Below are 26944 nucleotides of genomic sequence, written 5' to 3' on the forward strand. Positions count from 1 at the left end.
GAGAGGCGAGGTTAAATACCTTGATCAATGCCCTGGCTGAAGTTCATGGAAAAGATGGATGATAGGATCTGCTGGCTCGTGAGAATGTCTTAGGGCTAACACCTATACGTGCCCGACAGCCATGGAACATTAGAATGGGAAATGACTGGAGCTGCAAAACTAAGCTGAGCTCTAAAACTAAGCTGAGCTCTGGGAAGTGGGCTGCCCTGGGAGGATGATGGGAAAAGCACTCTCGGTCACAAAGTTGGACAGTTACTGGTCACGTTCGTGACCAGAGTCGGGAAGAAAAATGATGGATAATACTTGCCTGGCGAAATCACACTGAGCTATCGGTTGCAGCGCTGGGAAAATGTCGCGGGACTCTAGTAGGAAAGATTTGATCAGGGTTATTTTTCACACCTCAAGTTAGTGCATTGTTGGGAAAACCCAGCACGTAGTGGCATGACTGAGCAGCAATAGAACAGAACTTTCGCTGGGTGTTGTCTCGCCAGCCAATCAGGACGAGCTATGCAGTGTTGTGATGCAGTGGTGTGATGTGACATTTCAGACTTTTAGAGAACCAATTTTACAAACACATTTTCCTTGTATGGTCATTTACCTGGTTCTGTTTTGCGATAGGTTAGTTGAAACACTGGGTTGCCTCCCCTTTGTTTTTACCTTTGTAAGGGAAGACAACTTCGTTGTTCAGTTAGTTGTCGCTCGATAGTCGCTGCGTGCAGTCGCGTCATTGGTAATGTGTCAAAATGTATTTAATTGGTGTGACAGGATAATTTAATGCCTGCTGGTCGGAACCAGGATGAAGTTTTAACCTTTTTTTTTTTATCTCTTTTGGACTGCGAATAACTATAAATTTGACCCCAGGCATCAGCATTGCCCCTGGTTGGCAGTGATCACCCCTTGAGGCATAGTCATGAAGTAAAGTACTTAACTTTAAAAATTACGTGTAGGATGTCAGTAATTATTTTTATAATCGAGTTTTTATAAATGAGCTACTTTGAATAAGTATGGAAAGTCAACTGGACATGTAAGTTGTGATCGACATGTTGTTTGGGGAAAAAAATAAAAGAAAATACTTTTCAGAGCTCTTTTATTTGAAAAGAATTAGAAGAAACAGTACTCATTTTAATACTTCAACCTAACTTAGGAGAAAAGCTTAGTCCGCAAAATAATCTCAGTCATTGCATTATAACAACAATTTGTTGCCGGGCCATCCTGGAACGTAACAACGCTTCCCTTGGTTCTATGGAATATTTGTACCTTAGTGAATTTCACAGAGTGTGAGTAAAAATCGTAATCAATAATTTACTAAGGAAAAACAGACTTTCCTAAAGTACACTAAAAAAAAGTGAATAGAAAAGAAATTATAAAAAAATTACCATACAAAATTTTTAAATTGAAATTTTATAAAAATTTAAACTAAAGAATTTCATAAATCATAAATTTATTATGCAAAGTTTCTATGAGCTGACAATTCCTATTCACCCTGTTGCAAAGAAATATATTTTTTTTAATATAAGTACTAATAAAGCAATTTTCATTAAAGTAACATTAATTAATAGTTTCTTATACTACTAACAAACATTTTCGTTTATATAATTACCTACTTAATAAACGTTATGATGTTTCCACATGGTGGTCATCCCATTCTTATGTAATAACATGAATTTTTGGTCTAAAATATTAATTTTGTAACTGGTAAAAATATGAGAAATCATTTTGCCTGATTACTTGGAAGTTTTTGAGGGTAATGTGTAATGATTTGACCAATTTCAAGATACAGTGTATTAATATTAATGGCAATATTTGAATGTACATTTTCATATACAATAGAATCATAAAAATGTTTTGAAAAATAATTTTTTTTTCACAAAATATAAATGACAATAAATAACATAGACAAAAAAATTTGTGACTTTAAGTTCATATTCAGACCTGCCAACATTCAAATTTAAAAAATCATGAGGTCCTCTATAAAAATTTCCAGGCCCATAAATATAGGTTAGATATAAAAAACAACAAATGAGAATCTTTAAATTTAAGTGACATACCTGCACATATGTTACATGGTCTCTGCTTCAAAATTTATTTCAACAAATTATAGGTTGCAGATTTAATTTAGTTGAACATAATTTAGCGCTGTCGTGTAGTGATCATGCAGGGCCGCAACTAAAAAATATGTAAAATAACATTCTGCTCGCGTAACACTATTATCACTGTTCACAGCAAAATTAATTTTTTTATTGGAAGCAATACACTTCACATGTTAGTTGTGTTTTTTTGTAGCGACATGTTTCACAATGTCTCCTCTTCCACTATGCGAGATTGAAAAATCAGTACGACACACGCTACAAAACGCAAAATTGCTTCCCTTACGTGACTCGAGTATTTTTAACATATAATAAATCTAATTTTATTATTTTGTAAAACATGACTTACTCAATATTGCCATGTAAAATTTTACAAACAAAAAAGATCTAATGGGTGCAACTAAAAAAAAGGTTATGATGTGGTTTAGTGTTTGGATAACAATTTCAGATTTGAACATCTATGTTTTTGAAGTTTGTATAAAATGGCAGTAAACAAACACAGATTAGCAAAAAAATTGGGGTGGGCTTAGTAGCGTCAAAGCCAATCTTTGATTTCTTTGCGGAAGTTTTGTCAAGTTGAACAACACTGCGAAAACAGTGCACGTTGTCTCCTATCTTCACTGTGCTTGGGGCTCTGGCGGGCTCTGGCTCCTCCATGTTACTGAGATACCCCTCTGGATGCACTCCATCGTCTTCATCAAGTCACTTTAACACTTTCACACACTGAAGTTTCCCTGCTAGTAGAAGGTACCGGCTCACCGCAGTGGCAGCTGAAAATGCCTAAGGCACTGATATATTTCAGAGCTCCCATACCTCTCTCAATCGTCTGGTGGGGTGCTAATAAGCTTTTGGGTTCCTCTTGAACTAACCTTTCTTTGGCTTGCAGTTACTTTAGTTCTGATTGACTTTCGTCACATATACACAGACATTCTTGCCAAATTTAGTTTTTTTTTCCCTTAAAATTTGCAAGTTAATAAAATTTTAGTTGTTGTTTAAGCAAATATAACTTCAGGTTCAAGTAGAACATCTCATGGGCTTACTACTGAAACTTCAATCTGCATCATAACTTCACGCGTGTCGAGATAGTCTGCTTGAAATACATGAGTATCTCTATACATGAATCTCTTTTGCATGTGCCCGCCATGCCCACCTCTAGGCATCAGCTGCTGCAAAACCCTTGCTAGCATTATACTCTTACATGTTTTAGCTGGTTACTTGCTGTCAGTTCATTACTCACCTTGTTATCATCTTAATAAATATATCATAATTTTGTTGCATCATAACAACCAGCTTCCAAAATGAATTTTATGTTTTGAAGTAAAAAAAAAATGTTTAAATGTGGTGTGCCATAGGGAATGTTTAGTGATTACTGGTAGAAACAATATCTATTTATGATGGAAAATGGAACTGTGTGTTCACTGTGAAGCGCCCCAAAATATATTTAACAAATAGAAGAGATAGAAAATAGGCATGAACAAATCTTCATATGATAGCTTAATCTACCTAGCTAAAAAAATTAATATTTCATGATGATGAAATGGTGAAAGTCTGTTTAAGAATATTTTCAAGAAACTATGATGAAAAAAATTTTAAATTTTGAAAAATCTTTCTTTAGCAAATAATTTAAAATATACCAAATTAAGTATCAAATTGTAGTTATTATTTTGTAGGATAGATATTTCTATATAGATAGATGAAAGCTATGAGTTCAATGCTAATGCTTGGTTATTTGTTATTATGTTCTACCATATACTAAAATTGCACAAAATCAATGAGGGGAGATATGGTGGATACTAAAAAGATCATACAAATTATATAAACAAATACAAATTACTCAAAAATACTTTTTTATTTTTTTTAGTTGGCTCTCACTATAAGAGATTAGCAACCCTAGGACTATGACATGTGCCATTTAATATACTTAGGCCTATTGTACTGAATTTAATTTTTTCTTTCAACATATACAATTAAAATAAAAGATAAAAATAAAGCAATGTATGTATATCTAATAATAATTTATACCTTTTCTTGATGAGGTTCATCTGCCTGGTGGTTGTTACAATGCAAATCTAAGTGATTTTCTTCAGTAGCATCAAAGTATATGGATGACTCCTCTTGCCCCACACCTGGACTGACTGGACTATTTCCACCATTTGCAGTTGCTTGGCAAGCTTTTACAATATCCAACTTTGTCAGTCCATTACATTCCTCCATGTTGACAGCAACATCAGGATGCCTGCAATGCATGCATCACTTATAACTATCAGGTAAGAGAAGAGTATGCATTAATAAACATTACCATTTTTTCAACAGGAAGCAATTCAATTAAATATCAAATAATTTTTATATGGAACAAATAAAACAATGCATCATTGAATAGTAGTTAAATTAGGCCTGCACACTGGATGTTTCCACCCAATCCTGGAGACGTTTGTTGCGAAACTAGACAAAGTTATTTAACAGTTACACCTTACCAGTTGGTAGCCTGTGATGCACAACCTCTTATCCAGTATTCCTAAAATTATAAAACTCTTAAATTCCAATCTTTCACAGTAATTAACAGTGATCTCCTAAACCTTCCATAGACTATTCCATAATAATGTCTATGCAAGCTAGTATTGAAGCTTCTAAGGAAGAGTCCATAGTGACAAAATAGTGACACTCCTGATACTGAGTGTCAACTTCTAAAGGTAAACTATAAAAAAATCTTGAGCATTACCAACGTTTTAGAGAAACAAAATCAGCCTAACTAAAAATTTATTGATTGTTTATTTATTAATGTGTGTAAGCATAGAAGCATAACAGTGGTTGGATATTGAGTTGCATTATTCAACTTGTATAACTAAGTTTTTCTATATGCATCTTTTTGTTAGTTTAAAACCATGTTTCTTACTTCAAAATCATTGTTCACTACACTGATATACACATTATACTTGTTCACTTCATACCACACTCAATTTGTTTCCAAAAATTTTACACGCAAAATAGTGTAAAATCTTTACACGTCATTAATTGTCTGTGCATCATTGCTGGCACAAGTTTACATAATTTCATAAATCTTTTTAAAAAACTAAGAGCAATCAATCTGTTTCTCTAAAATATTGTTTACAATGAACAAATTAATAATTTTAACATGAGACATTTTAATCTGAATTAAATTATATATTATAAAATTAAGTTTGGTTTTTCCCCCTTCACAAGTATTTTCTTTAATTTATTTTTTAACACTTTAAAGCCCAAGCCCGAGTATGTATCGGGCTTAGGTTAAGTAATGAACGGCCCAAGCCCGAGGCACGCTCGGGCTTACACATTTAAATGAACTGTTTTGAACTGCCGAATGATTATCGAGCAAAAGCTTTTCATACTTTTTCTTGGGTCTCTACTGTATATTTTCTTTATATAAGTGCTGCTATCTGTTGGATTTTTAGGAACTTATTGGCCGTAACATATTCCATTTCTTCGTAACTCGTTTTTCTTTCTCTACTAACGTGTTTTGTTCGCTACTGCTATCTGGTATTCCTTTTTGTAACTAAATAGCGAGTGTTTTTTTACTTGCGCTGTAAAATGATTTTCCCGCGAATTTTAGTTGTATTGGCAAGTGGCGGAATATTTCTGTGATGAAAAATGGATGAATATAATAGTGGAGATAAGACAGTTGAATTTATTTACGATTCTGCTTCGGATGGCGAAGTGGAAGAGGACGATTCAGATGCAGACCCAGATTTTCATCCTAGCAGCACTGATGAAGGTAAGATAAATTATTTATTTCATTTCTGCTCTGTAAAGAGTGTAAGCATTTGTACAAAATGTTATTTGTTTAGGAATTGTACGAAATGAGTTTTCAAAAGTTAGTAAGTAAATAATTTGCATCATATAAAATAAATGTAATGTAATAAAATAATTCCAGCAACATAGCTGAACTCTCAATTTTTTTCTCTGATGCAGTGTCATAGCGTTTGAGCCTATGCCAATATACGCTATGTAATTGGTATTTTGGAAGAAACAATTATTTCACATTATTATAATTACTACAATTTTATTTCAAGCCTTGATTGAATTAGTGTTAGGAATAATTATTATTTTCCAAAAGTATAGGCCTAATTCAGTAGCAATATTTCTTTATTCATATCTTTACTTTAGGCTACATTTATAAAATAAATAACTCCTGCCGATAATTTCTGTTGTAGAAAATGAAAACGACACCATTGTTCACCCGGATATTCCAGGCACATCTGGCACAAACCGGAGTAAAAGAAAACGCAGTAAAGAACCAGGAATGGTCACTGATGCTGAGTTGGGGTGGTCACCTATTGATACTCCCCCACCACTGCCATCATTTCAGGAACACAGTGGTGTCTCAGCACCCCTTGACGAAACATCCACACCCCTTGACTGCTTTTTGATTTTCTTTCCAGCACCCGTAGTAAAACTAATCAAACACGAGACAAACAAGTATGCAGCTTCAATTGTTGAAAGACAAAGACGTGCAAATAAATTGAAGAAAAATAGCATGTGGAGTTCTTGGGTACCAGCGAAACTGCAAGAAATATATTTATTTTTTGCCATCGTAATTCATATGTGTCTTGTCAAAAAGCCAAGACTACGAGACTACTGGTCAAAATCTGCATTCATATCCACACAGTTTGCACCATCCATCATGAGCCGCAACCGTTTTAGTTCTATTTTGGCAAATCTTCACATAAATGACAATAGAACTTGTGTACCCCGGAACGAAATTGGCCATGATCCCTTACACAAAATTCGGCCTTATTTTGATCACCTTTGTACAGCCTTCTCGTCCAGTTTCATTCCGTATGCCAACCTTACAGTGGATGAAGGCATGTGTGGATTTAGAGGACGCATCATATTCCGCGTGTACATGAAAAACAAACCCGAAAAATATGGTATCAAATTATTTGTGGTATGTGATTCATCAACAGGCTATGTGCTAAAAATGAAAGTCTACACTGGGAAAGGTGCTGCAGATAATAGCATTCTTGAACTTTTGAAAAGAATATTAGCTGATTATTTTGACAAGGGATACACTGTCTATATGGATAGATTTTACAGTTCGCCTGTTGTTTTTGACTATCTCTGGCAACGTAAAACTAAAGCTGTAGGCACATGCATGCCAAATCGCAAAGAACTGCCAAAAGATGCTATTGTAAGGAAAAAAATAAAGAAACAAGAAATGGTTTATATGAGAAGAAATCATCTCCTTTGTATAAAATGGAAAGACACGAGAGATGTTTTAGTTTTGTCAACAGCTCATCAAGCAACATGCACTGAGAAAGATGTTCAAACAAAGGAAGGCCAACAGACTAAATCAAAGCCCGATGCCATACTGGACTACAATCTTCACAAAACTGGAGTAGACAGAAATGATCAGCTAATAGCATATTACCCATTCAAGCGAAAACAGCTAAAGTGGTGGAAAAAATTGTTCTTCCACCTCTTTGTAATGTCTATTGTGAATGCTTTCATCTTGTTCAAGGAGACACGAAGAGCAGACGACAAAAAGCGCTGCCATCTTGCAACATTCATGCAAGAGTTGGGAGAAGAATTGGTCAAAAAAGGTGGAGCGGAAAATGAAAATGAAGATGTGGGCAGTGCTTCGAACGCAAACAGGCTTACAGGAAGGCACTTCCCTGACAAAATTCCTCCTACAGAAAAAAAATCTCAGCCGACACGGATTTGTAAAGTCTGTTCAGAAAAAGGAAAAGCAGAAACAGGAAATGCAAAACGAAGAGAAACATGCTGGTGGTGCTCTCAGTGTCAAGTGGCATTGTGTATCCCAGGTTGCTTTAGGCTATACCACACTAAGGGAAATTATGTGAAATAAAAAAAAACATGTCTTTTTGGACACGTGAAATTCAGAAGGCATGCAAACAGATGTTGGATCATTGCATGTGTTTTATTATCATCATTCTCGAAGTGTGTTTTGCTGTAAACAGTATTTATAACCCTCCAAGCAGTAATTGATTTTTTTATTGATAGTATCAGTGTTTGAGAGTTTTATTCCACTATATAAATAGGTGTTTTTACAGTGTAGAAAATTACATGTAAAATAATTGTATTTGGTGTGAGTTTGATACACTCAAATAGTATTCATTACCCTACAAGTAGTAACTGATAAGGTTTTATATCGAGAACAAAATGTTTCTAGATTATAATATAGTTATGTAAATACACTTTTACAGTGTACAAATTTATGATACATGTAAAATTATTTTTTTTTTGAAATTATTATACTTGATCTAAACAGTGTTTGCAATTCGCTAGGCAATTATTTATTTTTATTTTTATAAAGTATCAATTCTAAAGCATTTGATATCTGATATCATTTTCTTACAGTGTAAAAAAATGGCCAATGTAAAATATTTATGTAAGATTTAATTTTTTACAATGTAATAACTGTCTAATTCATATTTATAAGAAAAAAATGTAAATACATTGATATAAATAATTTATTTTAATCTTATATAATAATGTCTGAGTTTTCTATAAATACATAAAAAAGCACTTTTTCAAAATAAAATAAAAATATTTTACTATCAAAATACGAGATAAATTCCTTTTTTCATGAAGTATATACTCTCAAAGATTTGATAGCTGTAAAGATATTTCAATTCTTTCTCAAAATAAAATTTTAAAATTTTAATGAAAATAACAAAAAATGGCTGGGATGTCAGGCCAAAACAATAACATGATAGCTGGGCTTGAAAGTGTTAAGAAAGATAAACATAGTTTAAATCATAATTTTTTGCTGTCTCAAAATATTTATAGTTCCTTAAATTCGCTTTCATACCTAGCTAGAATCTCATATACATTAAAACAAACAGTTTTAAAATTTTTAAATTCATTTTAAATGTTAATAAATTATATTTAGTTTTTTTAAATTTTATTTTCACTGATAAAAAAAATAACCAAAATACAAATAATATATACACAAGCTAACATATTGTTCTGACTAGTATTTGGTCTACAATTTTTTAATTTTCACTCAATAAACATTTCACAAATGATTTTTATGCCAAACCATTTTATTTTTGAATAAAAATCAGTCTACAATACCTGCAAACACACTCAAAGAACTACTACAGATATCTTTATGTAATTATTTTTTATTGTTTACATGATGCATAAGATTCAGCATACATACCAAACAACCATAGCAGACCTGAGATACAAGATGTAGTTTGAGCCATGATAATAATTGTTCCCCATATTTTGTATACTTTTTTATGACATCTTTTTTTTGTCTTTTGTTTATATGTATGAAGTTAGGCTAAAAAATAACAGGACTGATTTTTAACAGACAAACAGCGTAGGCCTCAAGGTCAAACACTACAGTGAAACGTCAGGTGACATTCTGCTCCATTCTCGCCACCCGGCCGCCTGCCGACCCCTCACTCGGGCCATGGCCTTCATTTATGTCCTTAGTTAGTTGAAAAAATGCTTAGCATTTTGAAATTGCAATGGATACATGTTAAATTTTAATGAAACTTCATAAGTCCGTCACAGAGGCCCAGTTTTTGTTGAAACAAATGTACGGTCTGTCACGCAGTCAAGCTTCTGAGCGACTTAAGCGGTTCAAAAAGAGGCGAGAAGAGATTGAAGATGAACCACATCCAGGGTGACCCTCAAAGTTAACAAAATACAAAAACATTGAAAAAACTGGAGATTTAATATGAAAAGACTGTGTTGAGTATTCATGTGGTTGCTCAGATTGTAAGAATCAACAAAGAAACAGTTTGGCTGATTTTATATGAACATTTTCACATAAGGAAAGTCTGTTCAAAAATGATGCCCAAGAACCTTACGCATAAACAAAAACACTCTCAAATGAACATTTATGCCGATACTCTGAAAACCATCAAGAAAGGAACCTAAATTTCTTGAAAAAGTAATAACATGTGATGAATAATGGTTTTTCACTTATGATCCAGAAACTAAGTGTCAATCAATGGAATGGAAGAGCCCTAATTCACCACTATCTATATGGCCTATTCATTATAACTATTGCATTTGTAGCCTATATAACTCTACGTAACTTAGTGTTCACTCTGTGTTTATTTATTGACAGATGTTACCCCCATAGCCTTGTGATTCTCATTGCACTTAATATGTGCAATCACGTATTAGTTTCAATACGCCTGTCCTTTGTACTATTCAAAATACACTTTCATGCTTGTACGTTTTGATATTGATAAAATACTTGTGTGCTTGATAAATTTTGCTGAGCGTTTAATGCTCTCATGGACGTACTACCGTAAAATAATTATGCCCCGTGGCATGCCTAATTTTGTTAACGTATTTGTACACCTTGGCAAACTATTGTGCCTCATGGCTTGATTACCCTAGTAATGTATTTTGTCACTGCATTTATATACCACCTTTTCATTTTTTAACTATTTTGATATGAACCTGATATGTCCATACTCAATCATTTGTTAAGGAGTTTATCAGCTATTTGATACTGCCCTGTTTACTTACACGTTTCTTGAACTTTGTTAATAATTTTTATATGAATAAAATGATACAGTAAACTCTCGATTATCCGGGCCTGGATTATCCGGTTTTCCGGTTATCCATGCTTGTTTTTTTTTATGAAGTTGTAAAAAAAATGACGGGGTGTAGCTATGCCGCGACTGCGCTGAGGTTTTTTTTTTTTTTTTTTATACTGCTAACCCTTCAGACCCTCCTTCCCCCGCCATCATCACCCGTCAATTTGTCACACTTTAAACCAAAAAGGAATGCCTTGACTGTTGCTTCCGGCTCAACTCCCCCCCCCCCCCCTTTTTTTTTTCATTTTCTTTTCAAGCGTTCTTTTCAAAGCGCCCCGCCACGCTAAAAAAAAAAAAAGGTCACATTTGTTTTTGTAATCATGTCTGGTAAAAGGAAACGTAAAGTGCTGACAATAGCAGAGAAGTTAGAAGTTGTGGACAGGTTAAGAAAAGGAGAAACTGCCGCGAAATTAGCACAGGAATATGAAATTGTAATCCAAACCGTGTGAGACATTAATAAAAGTGAAGAAAAACTTTTGCAGTTTGCTAGTAGATCAGACAGTGTGGCAGGGCCTTCTTAACGTAAAAGCATGAAAACATCTACCCACGCACACGCACGCAACGAGGTCACACACACGCACAAAAGGAACAAGGCTCTCGTACACACGTACATACACGGGAGGGGGGTGGGGTGGTTTAGGAATTTCCCCTCTACCGGCCGAAGCAGCCAGTAACACAATGGGAGGGGGAGGGCTTCTTGAAAACGTCGAGCGAGAGAGAGACAGAGAGAGAAAGGGAGCATGTTTTTCGCCACCAGACACCCCTTCCTCTCCCAAAAACCCCCACCCAACAACAGCCATCATTCTTTCTGGACAGCTAGCTGCGAGTCATGGTCCACAGCCCCGGCGCCAGCATAGCCACGGCCCTCTCTCTCTCTTTGCAGCCTTTGTTTATTGCGTGAACCTTTTTTTCCTTCCAACTAACGGTATTTTTCCTTGTTTGAAGATGCCATTTAAATCACTCTTTCTTACGAAACAGCCAACAAGGAAGCACTCGTAATAACCAGATTAGTTTAGGATTACTATTTACGTAGTCAAACTGACGGTGCATTTCAAAACTCTCGTAACTTCGAAGGTCTCGTAGTATCCCATACTCGTAGTTATGACTGTAAAGTGCATCCTAATTTTAATAGGCGGAATCAACAAGAAACAATATCTTGCCGCGCGAGGTAGAAAAATAAAATGCAATAGCTGGAAGGGGGGGAAAAAGGTGTATAATATTGTGCTGTGGTTCAGACACTTATTTTGTAGTGACCCCGGATAATAGGTCGTTAAAAGGGTGGAGGGAGATGCTGAGTTGGGACTGCCGCCGCTCTCCCTCCCGTAGCAATAAAGGGGACAGGAGAAGGATGGCGGCAACACAGTGCCAGTATTGTTTACGGTTCAATAAGCTGGGACACGGTATACAAAGCCTTTGCTTGTACTCATAGAATTCTACTGAAGAGACACTCTTTTGCCAGTAAATACACAATTTTTAAGTGGTGAAACGGATTATCCGGGTTTTCTTATGGGCATTCAATTATCCGGGCATCGGAAGGTCCCAATTAACACGGATAATCGAGAGTTTACTGTATTTTTTGCTGACCCATGTTCATATCTTGAAAACACTTTCGTTCTCTGCCATTTCCCCTAATTGAAGGTGAATCCTTATTTATTTTGTGCGCGCCCATAAGGCGCACTACTCTTTGTTAATTGTAGTCTGTTTGAACTTTGGGTTCAAGTAAGCTGCAATTCAAAGCAATGATGATTGTGTTTTTTGACATCCATAAGATTATGTACGAGAATTGGGTGCCTGAAGGTCCAACTGTGAATAAGGAATATTATCTTGAAGTCTTAAGTATGCTCCGTCAAGGAATAACAAGAAAGCGGCCTGATTCTTTATCAGGACAATGCCCTGGCCCATACTGAATTGTTGTCAAGTGATTTTAGGCTGTGTAGGAACATCCACCCTAATCACCAGAATTTTCTCCATGTGACTTTTCTGTTTACGAAAGTGAAATATGCACTGAAAGAATTGAGGCATGAGACAATTGAAGCCATGAAAAAAAAAGTGACAAGAGACCATGAACATGCTTAAAGAAGATAACTTCAAACAGTACTCTGACTAGTGGAAAATCACATGGAGCGGTGTAAGGATCATGAAGATGAGTAAGTTGAAGTGGATGATTTTAAAGTTGTGAAGGTGTATATATAAAGAATTTTATAGTCCTAATCCTGTTTTTATCTAGCCTAGTATTTCAATTATTATGTTAATTGAAAATGATTTTTGCTACAGGTAAAAGCTGTTTAGCACTAAAGAAGAAATTGAACCTAGATAATCTTTGATTCTCAATGCATTAGGATGCGTTATTATGAAGTCAGAGTATAATCCATCAGTCACAGGTAGAACAGATTGTACAAATATAACTGACAATAGATTTTCTACAATCTTAAAACATAGTTAAAAAATGAGATTGCCATTCACTGCAATTTAAACAATATTCTTATAATTTTGAACTCTAAATTTTAATGTAAAACACAATTACTCATTTTACGTCATTCTATATTTTTATCTAAATAAGCCCAAATAAATAATTAATATAAGAAGTTAGTTAGGTTTTCTTCCAATTTATCTTTGTAAGTAGGGCCTAATGGCTTCATTAGAGAGCTTCAACCAAATGTTTAATTTTAACCTGTTACGTGATGTGAGTCAAAAAATTTGGTCAATGCCCCTCTTGAAGGAAACCCACTGAACTAATTATGCCACTGTTTCCACAAAAACAGAGGACTTATTCCAAACTGCTTCAGATATTTTATGTGTGAGCATTTAGAGTATAAATCATAGAACATCTGGTTTTGAGAACCTAAGTTTAATCTTTTAGACCAAAAAAAGTCTTCAAATGGGAGTTCAAAATTCACATGGAAGTCCTCACATACTAACTTAAACACCTACAATATAAAACAAATATGACAGTAATCTACAATTCCTTTTCCTCCTTTGAAGAATACACTAATAATGAGTTGTTGTTTGCAGTTCTGATTTGGTTTGTGAAGTATTTCCTTATCTAAAAACTGAAACCTCACAAGTTTACTATGCAACAATAAAAAAAATAAACTGAGCAAATAATTATCATCCAGGACAACCGATCTTTGACCAATAGAAATTTTAATACTTAAATTTGACCAATTATAGACTAATCTAATCTGAATATGTTTTCACAGCAAATTATAGAAAATTTTGAAGTAATAACAACTTAAATGGAGACACAAATACATACATTAAATAATAGTAAGTACAACTACAAAAGCAAATTACAAACTAATCCTGCGAACATACTTGTTATGTGGTTTAATATTGTTGTTCACTGTTTCCACAACAGCTGATCCTACATTTCTGTCAAGTACTCGAATCTCCAGTCGCCCAGCCACAGGTTCCATTAACATCGCATCTTCAACTTCTTCTTCATCTTCATTATCCTCTTCATTCTCTCCATTCTCTTCACCTGCATCAACATCATTATCATGCTCTCTTATCTCCCTTAACAATATTTCAGGCTGCTGCTCTTTCTGTTCATCACTCATCCTGGCAGCTTCATCATCAATTTCTGCAGGTTCTGTTTCTTCGACCTTTTGTTGGAGACATTCTGTGACTGGGAATGTGGTCACCACCAACTGTGGTGCTTCCAGTCTTTGCCTTGCAGGACTCGTCTCTGGCCAGTCAAAGCTGAACGCCATTACCTGTCACATACCAATGAAAATCACATATAAGAGTGAGAGCAACATATTTTTGGACATAAAAATTAGTTTTGCATTAAGATTGCCATGAAAACAAGTATTTATATTTTATCTTAACAAATACTGTATTAGTGTGGTGCCTCTATTATAACTTATAACTAAGGTAATGACTGGAGTGCTTTTAAGGAGGTTAGAAATTTAAGTTTCATTACAAAAACATTATTTGATGCCATAAATATCTTGCATCATGCCTGAATTAAGACTTAGTTGGGACCAGCATGAAAACTAACTAATGCCCAGCACCCCAGAGTAAAAAGCTAGTTACAATGCTCGTTAAACCACCAATGAATGCCATTGCAAAAACATTGGTGTATATTAAACATTTTGCTTGTAGAATAATGCATAATTTTAACTCTTCAATTTGCATTGCAAGGGTGGTTTCCTAATTATTTTGCTAATAATTCTGTTTTCTTTTTTAATGTCCTAAATGATCCCCATAATGTTACTTTGGTTGACTGTTTATTGACGATTTTTTATCAATTAAAGAAGAATTAATTTGATAGCATAAATTTAAAATATACTTTCATGTGATATACAGTTTTCAATCAACCATTTGAAGTCAATGAAGTAAAATTGTTGTTTATTTTATAGGATTTCATTCAAAGACTGTGGGAACTCAATATTTCAGGCATTGATGAATTTAGCCAATCCGTATCACTGAAATGAACAATAAAGAAACTAAAATCTTTACAACATGTGAAACACCATAATTTAATTAAAATATAATATTAGCAAATTAAAAATCATGTTGCCCATAATCACCATGGAAAAAAGGTTTACAGACAAATGCCACTCATTGTGGCAATTGTAGGAACTTCTAGCTGAATGGTAAAGGAAGGGATGAAGTGTGGGTGGAGCATTGGCAGTGTCCAAGAGTGCCGCAGGGAGAACCACAATATTTCGTGACAAGCTGCTTGTACACCTGAGTGACAGGAGAAAAGGTAGATGGAGACCACAGTTCTTGGAAACCAACCACCTACACAACAACCAGCTACATATTCTATTCTGAAGACAGAGAACAATTTCTTTTCCAAATGTTACCTGACTGGAGGCACTTTCGTAGGTTCAATTATTCACTCAGTGATGGGCAACCCTGGGGGTGGAGGGGGTCAGTTATCAACAAGGAACATGTCCTCTTGAACATGGTTTACGACATATATGCACATCAGCCTGGCATGCACTATGTAAACATAAGTGGAACTAACCCATGCCTTGTTCTGTAGTTCACTAACAGTTGGCCTAACATTATAATAATGGCCAATGAGAGTGTTGGCTGATGTCTCAAGTGGCTAATGTCCCCTTTGAAACCAATCATTAGGTATTAAATTTGTCTACAATAACAAATACAGTAGAACCCTGTTATAATGTTCCTGCATATAATGTTTTCCTGCTTATAATGTCAGATTTTTAAAGTCCCAATATTTCCCCCATAAGGACAAGGAATTTTTTCCTGCATATAACGTTCATAAATAGTGTAATTTCCTGCTTATAATGTTTGCTTTCTAACATTCAATAAATGGGGGAAAAATGTTTTAAAACCAAATTATTCCAACACTTACGATAAAAAGTTACCTTTATGTATGTTTATGTTTACAATCACTGCCATACAATACATGAAGTTTGTTAAAATACAATTTTATGCAATATACTGAAGGTACACAATGTTCATAGTTACGTGTCAGTTGGCACCCTTAGTCAACTCTTTTCTTCCTTGCCATTCCAGTGGGTATTCAGATGCACGTACATAGTCCTACGATATTTAAGTTGCCAACCATTGAGCGAGGGCATAACTAAAATGTTTTCTATTGCTTACAAATAATTTTTTTTTTCATTCATATGTAGGAATCCCAAAATTAAACATTTTCAGGTGGCGAAGGAGTAGACGTTCTCACTCTTAATGTTGTCATCATGAATTGTGAGACAATTTTACAAAAAAATGTAGCAGTGTATCTTTAAAGACAAATAAAATTTAACCAGGGAACAAGACAAAGTTGAAAAATTGTTTGCTTGTTTCAGAAAATTCATGTATCAAGTATACTATCTTTGGTTTTAACATTAAAGTTGTTTACATAGCTTGGTGAGTCCATTGGTACAAAGCTCAAACATTGTTTAGTGGTAAATTGAGATTTCCTGCTTGTAAAGGTTTTCCTGCTTATAATGTTTTTTTTCTTGTGCTCCCTTGAAAAACATTATAACAGAGTTCTACTGTACTTAATTTTAACTTGGACTTAGTCTTGTCGACAAAGAGGTCATCGGAGAGGGACAAACTCAACAACTCAGCTCCAGGAAACTGGGGAAGGACTCTGTCATGGCCTACAGTAAGAAACCACACCAGCATTCACCTGGTGGGACCGGGACCGGGACCCAAACCCAGGTCCTCTGGAGAGTGAGTCCCACTAGGTTATAACAAACATGCTCTTGTTTACTGAACCACTTCCCAAAATTTCAAAAATTAATTATAAAAAAATAATTTGAAAAATATTTTTAAATAATTACAAACATAGACAATTACATAAAAAACAACGATAATTTTGTTTCCTTTTCTCCATTTAGATAAATATAACTTTATCTATACACATTATCAAAAGATATTAAAAAATAAAAATATTGACCATGACTTAGCACTCATCAGTACTAATGTTATTCAGAAATTAAAATATGTTGTTATATTTAGTGTTAAAAATGTAATTTTGTCGGAAAGTAAAATCCAAATACATCACAACACATCTGTGTATTTCTAATCTAAAAAAAATTTACTGAGTTATAGAGTAATGATAAAATCACTCAGGGTAAAAAGTTTGTTCATACCATGGATTTACAAATAAACAAAAATCGGTAATGCTATTTACATTATTAAGGACTCAATTAATAGCATTTCAAATTGTTTACCTGCTGGTTCAGGCATAACATGAAAACTACAGAATATATTTTTAACTAAACATTTTTTTTGTTTTATAACCTTTAGGTTATTTAAACACTAGACTATATATAATTAAAAAAATTCACTCCTAAAGTGATAAAAAAAAGGATAAATAAAGTTTTATGGTAAAAAATATCTTCGAAACTTATCAAACAGAAGTTGAGAATAAAAATATAAATTTTGAACATTAGCGGCAGGGAGTTCAAAGCCACAGACGTGTTTGCGCGTGTGCTCCTTGAATATTACGTTTACTAGTTGATTATCATTGTTATATCTATGAATTATCCAGTATTAATTCCTCACTGATTAATCAACTTGATTTTCTGAGGTTTTAATTACCCCTAAATGATGTTATAACTTCTGAATCAGATCAAGTCTTTCATTTGAATATGTTTAGGTCTCCTACCAAAAAAAGGCCTCTAAAACTGCAGGAATCAAGGAAGAACCATTGTGTGATGTCCTAAAGCCAGATTGTTTCAAAGTTTATAAATTGGAAACCTCAAACATATACGAACTAATTATTATTGCGGAATCTCTTTGTGAAAAAGTCGTCGACTTGAAGAGCAAAAACTTGGTTTATTAAAAATCTTTCTTGTTAATTTAACACCTGAAACTGCTGAGAACAAGCTAGAGTAGCTTCATATCAAACAAAGTCTTGTCATCAAGAGAGATTATGAAGTCTTATAGTCAAGTGCTTAGAAAACCCTTAACCAACAAGTTACTAGATCGAGCTGAAACGTAGGTCGACTCTAGTAACCGTAGTTTATCTAATGACCCATTTCTACAGCGTGAATCGTGCAGTGTCACAAGTTTAACCAACAACAATTAATGCATCAACAGGGATGATTTCACCTTAGTGCAACATGTCTGCAAGTCGAGACCTAATGGTAACTCTTGACACCACACAGAAACAAGAAAGGAAGAAAACTCAATGAAAGTGGGGATTAGAAATATATCCACACTTAAAAATGATCTCCAAACAAACTTTTAAAAAGTCAAAAGCACTTTTTGTTGCTAGATTCAATCCAAATGTTCACGAACATGAAATTATTGACAGTATTTCTAACTAAATTAATACATCTCAAAAGAAAGTGACTAAACTCAGACCTAAATTCAATTTATACTTGTCTTTCCACGTTTCTGTTCTGAAAGAAGACTTCAATAGAATTAACAATACTGTCTTCCGGCCAAGTGGGTGTTTGATGAGCCCCTTCTATGGAAAACTTCACCCCATCCAAATTGTCAGCAATGTTTCTACTACAGAGGAGACTTAACACTGCTTCCAGGCCTAGTCCTAAAACATTTACTCCCAGTGCGACTGCATCTACTTCTACTGCGGTGCCTGGAGGAGCATCATGATTCTTCTTCCGTGAAGTAAATTCCCAAGGAGTGGGTAATCTCTTATCAAAATGTTCAAGGCATAAGAAAAAAATTTAATGAATTTTTTAAAAATATTGTTAACTTCAACTATATGACATTATCTGCTTGAAAGAAAATTGGTTCAATGAATACAGTATAAATTCTCATTATTTAACTGACCACTATCTCATTTTCAGAAATGATAGAAATGCTCAGAAAATACATGATTATGACTTCTCTGGCTTTGAAGCTGTTTGGCTGAAAATAAAATCTTCACCTACAAATTCACTAATTCTCGGCAATATCTATTTACCCCCTGATACAACTCCTATTGATTATTTAAACTATTATGAGTCTTTACAAGACAAATTTGTCTCCTCCTAAAAAGACATACTGATTTTTAGTGACTTAAATGTTCCCGGTGTTGATTGAATTAATAATCATAATGATAAAGTCTTGCAGACGCATGTCAAATTCAAGTGCAACATCTACTCAACTTTACTTCTAGCCTTGGGCTAATTCCGTGCAACAAAACCCAGCCATCTACAAATCTTTTAGATATTTTGTCTATCCAACATATTGTAGTGTACAGTAACTCGTGCTGCTGATGTGCTCATCAAAAAAGATTTACATCTTCCAGCTTTAAAAATCAACAACACAAATGACCAAGAAAATTATCGTTTCTAAACACAGAAGGTGACAGTTTCCCTCGCATGTTATTGCAGTTATGCCAATGGTGTACTCTTTGTCAATGATCTTAAAATCTATAAAAAAATTTCTACATCTCATGATTGCATACTATTACAAACCGATATCATTGTGGTCAAAAATTGGTGCAAACAAAACTTAGTTACTGTGCCGCAAATTTGGGATTATCGGACCAATTGAAATTTAACCTAAAATTTAGTTATACACTTTAATTTTGACTGAGAATCTATAGCTTAACGTAAACTTTGTTCTCTTATTGTTCTCTCCCATTAAATCTTTTTCCACCGGGTTCCTCGAGAGGTTCCCAGCAATTGAGAGTTTGCAAATCCTTTGTGGCACAAGCAGCTAGACTCATTTTCTTCCCATCTGGTGCACCACCACTTCTTGTAACTCTGTCTAATTTCGTGCTCCCTAGTGCCTTCCTTATTGTGCTCCCAGGGTATCTACGTTCCGAGAGCTGGCCTGAGGTGAGCAACTCTTTTGTCACAATCCTGTTTAAAGGTTTCCAACCCAATAGGCATGATCTGAGATACATAGTTTCCCTTTGTAAGTTATTATTCCATTTTGTTTAATATTTTAGTGTAGTTGAAGTAAATTGTTTTGTAATTTTTACTGTTTAAATTCTTTCTTTAAATGCATTAATTGTATTTTGTTTTTTCCTGTTTCTGAGTGTATTCTGTTTGTACTTGTCCTGTTCTGTTTTGGTCACTGCAAATATGTAGTACAATAGCCCTATGTGGATGGCCTATTGCGGTTATGCCTTACTGCTGTGGATTCCCCTCAGGTTGAGCTTGCCTGCTTAGGTGCCAACAGGGAAGGATTGTCCAAGTCTATGTCCTTGTTTGTATGTGCCGTGTCATTGTCTATGTCCTTGTTTGTATGTGCCATGACATTGTCTGTGTCCTTGTTTGCATGTGTCGTGTCCTTGTCTATGCCCACCGCTAAAGTCCTCAGCTGTTGGTGGGCATGTGACAAACATATAAATAAATAAACACAGAAATAACTTCTAACTCATTAAATTTTTTTAAACTAATACCTCATCTTAAGGGTGTCAATGGGGTATGTTTGGATTTATAATAAAAAACCTTGGTCAACAGGTCAATCCACCAGAGCAATGTGTATAAAATTTCACAAAGATAATATTAAAAATAAAAAATAAAGACAAGCATTTTTTCTTGAATTTTTCCCTTGGAGTAGAATGGGGAGGGGTAAACTGTTTATGTTATTTTATTTTCATTAAGGTGTTCATCTTGATACAAGTACACTCCTAAATCTCACTCCTTGCTCAGGTAGTCCTTGCAGGGGACAGTGGCAGCTATGAGCGCACTGCGGGAGTTCCAGCCCTTTCCTCTTCACTAGGAGTGCCCCAACCTGTAATAGGGTGTTTCTAAAGTGTCCTCCACTGCTGCTTTAAGCTACTAATTTTCTTGGAACAGCAGGTCAGGTTAGCGCTCTCACTCAAGACCTAACTGCCTCAAGTAAAAAATCTACAACCATAGTATGAAAACCATTACTAAGCTTTTTAAGTTTGGCTATAATATGAGAACTGTACTATGGAGATAAACATTTTGAAATATTTTTTTCTTAAATCACTGGTAAATATGTTTATCAGTATCATATATATATATATATATATATATATATATATATATATATATATATATATATTCACATATTTACCAATACCGCCTTACTAACGTTTCAGTAAATGTCAGTAGGTATTATGACGATATATTGTTGTTATCAAATAATTTAAAACAATATAAATAAAAATCTGTACACTGTACTCCACAACAGTAAAAATAAAGTTTTCAAACTGAAGCAATCCACGTGCTAGCCCTTTATGCAGGGTAAAATTCATTATTTTAAATAAATAAATCTAATGAATGCACAGCCACATTAATAATTATTTGAACGAAACCTGCCTTAATTATTACTCTGAAATTTTTTTTTACACTGAAACAAGCTTTACAGTTCAAGTCTAAAACTTGGTAGCCGCACTCGTGCAGAAATTTCTATATTCCAACCTCAATAGTAGCATAAAAATTGATGTACGTACATTTATAAAATTTAAATTTACTTGTCTCTCTCCATGGATATGAGCTAATTAGAAATGACAGAACTTACAAACGAGGTGGAGGAGTTGCCATATTTGTACATAATGACATTAAAACTAAAATTGTCTCAACTTCCCTACCCGAGAGTCTGCCTGGGCCCGAGACCTGTTCCTGGAGGCTATTGTCAACAGCCAGAGAGTGTTGTTAGGAGTAGTTTACAAGCCCCCTAAAATTAACTATGGCGATGAACTTGAAACAGCTATTATATCAGCTGTCTCGATGTATGAACATGTCATAATATTGGGTGATTTAAACACTAATCTTCTTAATGAAACGAGTCATACGCGCTATCTGAGAAATATGCTCGCTTCTTCTAACCTTAGCATCTGCCAACTTTTACCTACTCATCATACTGAAACAACTAGCACCTGGATTGATTTAATCATAGCATCCAACTTAGAAACAGTTCTGAACGATGGACAACTTGCAGCCCCTGGACTTTCCCACCATGACCTCATTTTTGTAACCTATTCCTTAAAAGTCCCCAAGTTCTCCCCCAGGATCGTAACTTACAGGAGCTTAAGAAACATCAATACAAAGTTATAGATGAGGCTGCAAACGCTCCGTGGCATAACATTCTGTTATGCAGTACTATTGATGGAAAAGTTAACACTTTTAATGAGATAGTTACCTATATTTTTGACCAACATGCTCCTGTCGTTCGTAAGCGTATAACGCGCCCCCCCCTCTCCATAGATGACACCTGTCATCCGTAAATTAATGGCAAAACGAGACCATGCGTTTCGAATTTTCAAAACAGAAAGAAAACACAACTCGTCTCTTAAAGGTGAAATGTTTGAAATTTACAGAAAACTCAGGAACCAGTGTACTCAAGCTGTCAGAACAGCCAAACGAAAACATTTGTACGGTCTCTACGAGTTTCGTTCTGAGCCTAAGAAATTGTGGGCTAGTCTTAGAACAGCGGGTATTAACTCATCACAGAAAGATTCTGATCATAAAAGTCATAATTTAACAGCAAATCAGTTAAATTCATTTTTCGTTAACCAGCATACAGATACGTCAATTCCGTATACAACCAAATCGTCTGACACATTCGTACCTAACAACTCTGAGTATTCTGAAGATAAGTTTTTCTTCTCTCCTGTGTCATGTCTAGATGTCGCGAAAGCCTTGCGTCGCATCAAAAGTAATGCAATTGGTAACGACCAAATATCAATAAAAATGCTGGAAATTATTTTACCTTTTGTAGTCCCTGCATTAGAACATATTTTTAACGTATCCCTTACAACAGGTAAATACCCGACAGAATGGAAGTATTCACACATAAAGCCCATACCAAAAATTAAATCTCCTGAGACAGCTAAAGATTTTCGCCCTATAAGCATCTTACCAACTGTCTCCAAAGCCTTTGAACACCTGGTGCACAAGCAAACCTATGATTAACTTTTACAGAGAAATTTTTTAGATACCTTCCAATCAGGATTTAGACCCGGCCACAGTACCACTACTGCCCTCATTAATGTTACTGATAGCATATGTCATGCTATTGATAGGCGTGAAATAACAATCCTAACGTTGCTTGACTTTAGTAAAGCATTTGATTCAGTAGATCACAACATTATTGTACGAAAAATGTCAATTCAATATAATTTTTCTCATAGTGTTTGTACATGGTTCAATTCCTACCTAGGTGGTTGTTACCAGCGTGTCGTTCTCAATACCGAAGTATCCACGTGGCTCCCGATAGTAGCAGGTGTTACTCAGGGTTCAATTCTTGGGCCACTTTTATTTACTATATTCATAAATGATCTACCTAAATGCCTAAAACATTGCCAATACCACATGTATGCCGATGATGTGCAAATATATATTCACGCAAAAGCAACCGATATCAATCAGTCAATTTGTTCTGTCAATGATGATCTCGATTCTGTTTCTAAGTGGGCAAAAGTTAATAAACTCAAGCTGAATGCAAATAAAACCCAAGCAATATTAATTGGTTCTCCTCATAAGCTATCTGAATTAATTCCTAACAAATGCTGTAACTTAATGCTCCAAGGAGTTGATATTCAGTTCTCTAACGTCGTAAGAAATTTGGGAGTCCTGATAAACACAACCTTAACCTGGAGGGAGCAGATAATGCAAATATGTAAGAAGGTACATTTTTCCCTTCACTGCTTACGACGGTTAAAAAATTTGCTTCCACTTAGTATTAAAACCATGCTTGTTCAAACATTAATTATGCCTCACTTTGATTACTGCGATGTCCTCTTTCCTGATCTAACTGATAAACTAGCTAAGCGACTACAGAAGCTCCAAAACTGCTGCGTAAGATACATTTTTAACCTTAAATTACGTGATCATCTAACCCAGTACTATCAGCAGCTAAAATGGCTCACTCTCGCACAAAGACGCAAAATGCACATACTTATCCTTGCTTATAAGGTGCTGCAGCAGGTATCACCTCATTATATGTCAGCCAGTATTAATTACCTACATAGTTAACATAGCCATGACACGCGATCCACACGCAACCCAATACTATCTATCCCAGTGCACTCATCCAAATGTCTGTCGGGATCTTTTGCAACCGTGAGTAGCAGGCTCTGGAATAAATTAGACCAAGCAACAAGGCAAACAAAAAATCTAGCTTCCTTTAAGTACAGGCTGAAAAAACATCTTTGTAACAGCTGCTTACCATGACCATTTCGCCGCTACCCTACTGCTTGATTCTGTGTGTGAATGTGCGAGTGACTGATTTTAATGTAGTAGCACCTATTTTTTTTTCTCTTACCGGTTTTGATACTATTTGCTGTATATTTAATTACGTTCCTTTTTATGTATGTCTATGCTTAGTTTTTAATTACTTAAAATTAGTTATGGTTGAATCTTCTGTAATAGTTAATATTTGAACATTAAGCTAAAATTTTAATTTGTTCTTTTAATATTTAGTCAACATCTGCTTATATCATGCTTAATTTTTAATATTCAGCTATTTGATGTAATTGCAGAAAAGTGGTTAAGTGTAAGAAAAGGCCTTAACTTCGCCACCAATAAAGACGATAAACAAACAAACAAACAAACAAACAAACAAACTACATGTTCAAGATATTTAACATACTTATATAGGTGTTATACTTTTATTTTACTATATATAACATGAACAAAATTTGCTAACATTAAAAATATACATTTACAAGAATTATGGATGCTGACCTTCCAAGTGTAAACACATTCAAATCATAATAAAATTATCTACAAGACCTACGGTGATGATAAATTATTAGAACAAAAATTTCCATGGCACACACATACAAAATAAATTGCACTCAAAGCATAAAATATCAGTAATTTTATTCATTGACCAACCTTTGCTTTCATTTAAAAACTAGTGTAACTAATTTTATTGAAAACTTAACTCATTTTCAGACCTTTATTTATAATGATTATATTACCAAGGCATACCTTTATTTCAATATCAACAGACAAACAATTTTTACTGCTTAGTATCATTTTACAGCTAGTGATACGACTGCACATTCACAGGGCCCACACTAAAACAACCAACCATCACTTGTAACACGTACTGTGAGCCAATCATTTTAAAGGCTTACGTCATCTTTAAAAATTTGATATTTTAACACGTAATATATTGAAAACTAAAGAATTTTGAATGGAAATAAAAAAATGTTCTGGTGAGTTTATACACGGTGTTATTTAAATTATAGCAGCTACAAATTAAATTAACTTTCCAAGAATAACCCTATTCAAAACTGCCTAAAAAATTTTGTATTTTCATACTGGCATAAAGCTAAAATTATGTCTTTAGTTTTTACATTTTTATTTGTTGCTTTTGGAAACTAAGCTTTTTTTTTTCCTTGTAAGTGACTCTGTTTCCCTCACACAGATTGTGTCACACCAATGTTCTGTTGGGCTCGAAGGAATGCGGGTCTTGTGCGGTGTTTGTCCAGGCGCGAAGCATGACCGCATTTCAACCCGGCCAACTGACGCGTTCTTGTGCCACGGGTCTGGGGAAATTCGGAAAAAGCATTGTCTTCCTTCCTTTCGGGGCCAGCTGATGGCGCTTTTTCTGCGGGTACTGTGACAACGTAGTCAACCCGGTTGCAGCTGTGCCACCACCGCGCGGCCGGGTTGTTTTGGACAACTTTTCCTTTTTAAAAATATCACATAAATTTTACATATTATGTTTTTCCTTAGGAGTTTTACGGACAAGGATTTGGTTGTAAGGGGTTCTAAATGTACCATCGGGTTGAAAATTTCAAAGCGTTGGAGCTGGTGAGTGAAATGGCATCTTGATGGACTTCAACTTATTAGTTTTCTGCATGAGATAGCTTACTCTATTTTGAAGAACTAATATTTGGTTCAAAGCCTTACTTTCTCTAGTGAGTGATTTTAAATGTAAATTTAAAAATGGTCCCCTGTAATAGTTTCTAGTTTGTGGTATTAATTTAATGATTGATGATCTATTATATTTTTTTTTGTGAACCCGACCCAGTTCAGTCTTGCCATGTTATTACCGTAAAAGCTTTATAATTAACTTTTGACGTTAATTACCTAAATTGTCAAATAAACCTGTATTCCTTTTGTACAAGGAAGTGTGGAATAACTACTGATGTTGACTAGTCAATATGGCGGTAAACCGATAAGGAGAATAAATTTGCAAATTAACCATAGTTGATCATATCTTACTTTCAAATTATGCTCTGTCTTTGAAAACATTCTAGTCTTTTAACAGAAATTTAGTTAAAGAGAGGGATTATTTATGGTGGTGTTAAACTTCACACGACAGTCTACTCGTTAATACCTATTTTTTAATTTAGTTAGTAAGGTGTAAGATTTTACTGAGAGATTATTAATTGTGTTCACCTGGGGAAAATTATTGTACAGTTTAGATGTGCTGTTTGAAATGTTAACTTAATTTTATTACTATCAGCAGAGTTGTGATGATGCATTATTTATTTATTTATTTGTTAATGAAAATTGGAGGTTTAAGTCTTGCTGTTTCATGGCTTGTTATGGTTATAATTTATTTGATTTATTAAATAAAACCTAAAATTGATTTCTTCAAATGAAATGTTTATTGGCAGTATCCTGATCTTCAATATCTGTACAGGGTTTCCCTCACTTTAAGTTCCATGTATTAAGATGCTGTACCAAATGTTAATAATATTTTTGTTATAGTCTGAGCTTCAACAAGGAATGTCTAACCCCCACCCCCTTAAGAGCATTGTGACAATACTGTAAAGTTTTCATATAGGTTTTGTTTCATTTAAGACATACTGAAAGATTTATAAATATAAAATTATTTTAACATTTCATGAAATTCAAGTATGTGTAAACCAACATGGCTGCAACAAAACAATATACACACGAAAGAGCACACATGCTATTCTCACCATGAAGTTGTAACAATTGTAATGTAAGTAAAAAT

At 34.5% G+C, this 26944-nt stretch overlaps 1 protein-coding gene across 3 annotated transcripts in view; it reads right to left on the reverse strand.

Annotated features, from left to right (window-relative positions):
* The window catches only part of LOC134529418 (tau-tubulin kinase homolog Asator), a 219619-nt gene that overhangs the window by 29905 nt on the left and 162770 nt on the right, over window positions 1–26944 (reverse strand). For all 3 annotated transcript variants that reach the window (XM_063363469.1, XM_063363468.1, XM_063363470.1), the window contains 2 exons: window positions 13970–14370; window positions 4110–4323 (listed from right to left, as the gene is read on the reverse strand). In XM_063363469.1, coding sequence (XP_063219539.1) covers window positions 4110–4323; window positions 13970–14370 — 615 coding nt within the window. The remainder of the gene's footprint in view (window positions 1–4109; window positions 4324–13969; window positions 14371–26944) is intronic.

The sequence above is a fragment of the Bacillus rossius genome, chromosome 2, assembly GCF_032445375.1.
Source record: "Bacillus rossius redtenbacheri isolate Brsri chromosome 2, Brsri_v3, whole genome shotgun sequence".
Taxonomy (NCBI): Eukaryota; Metazoa; Arthropoda; class Insecta; order Phasmatodea; family Bacillidae; genus Bacillus; species Bacillus rossius.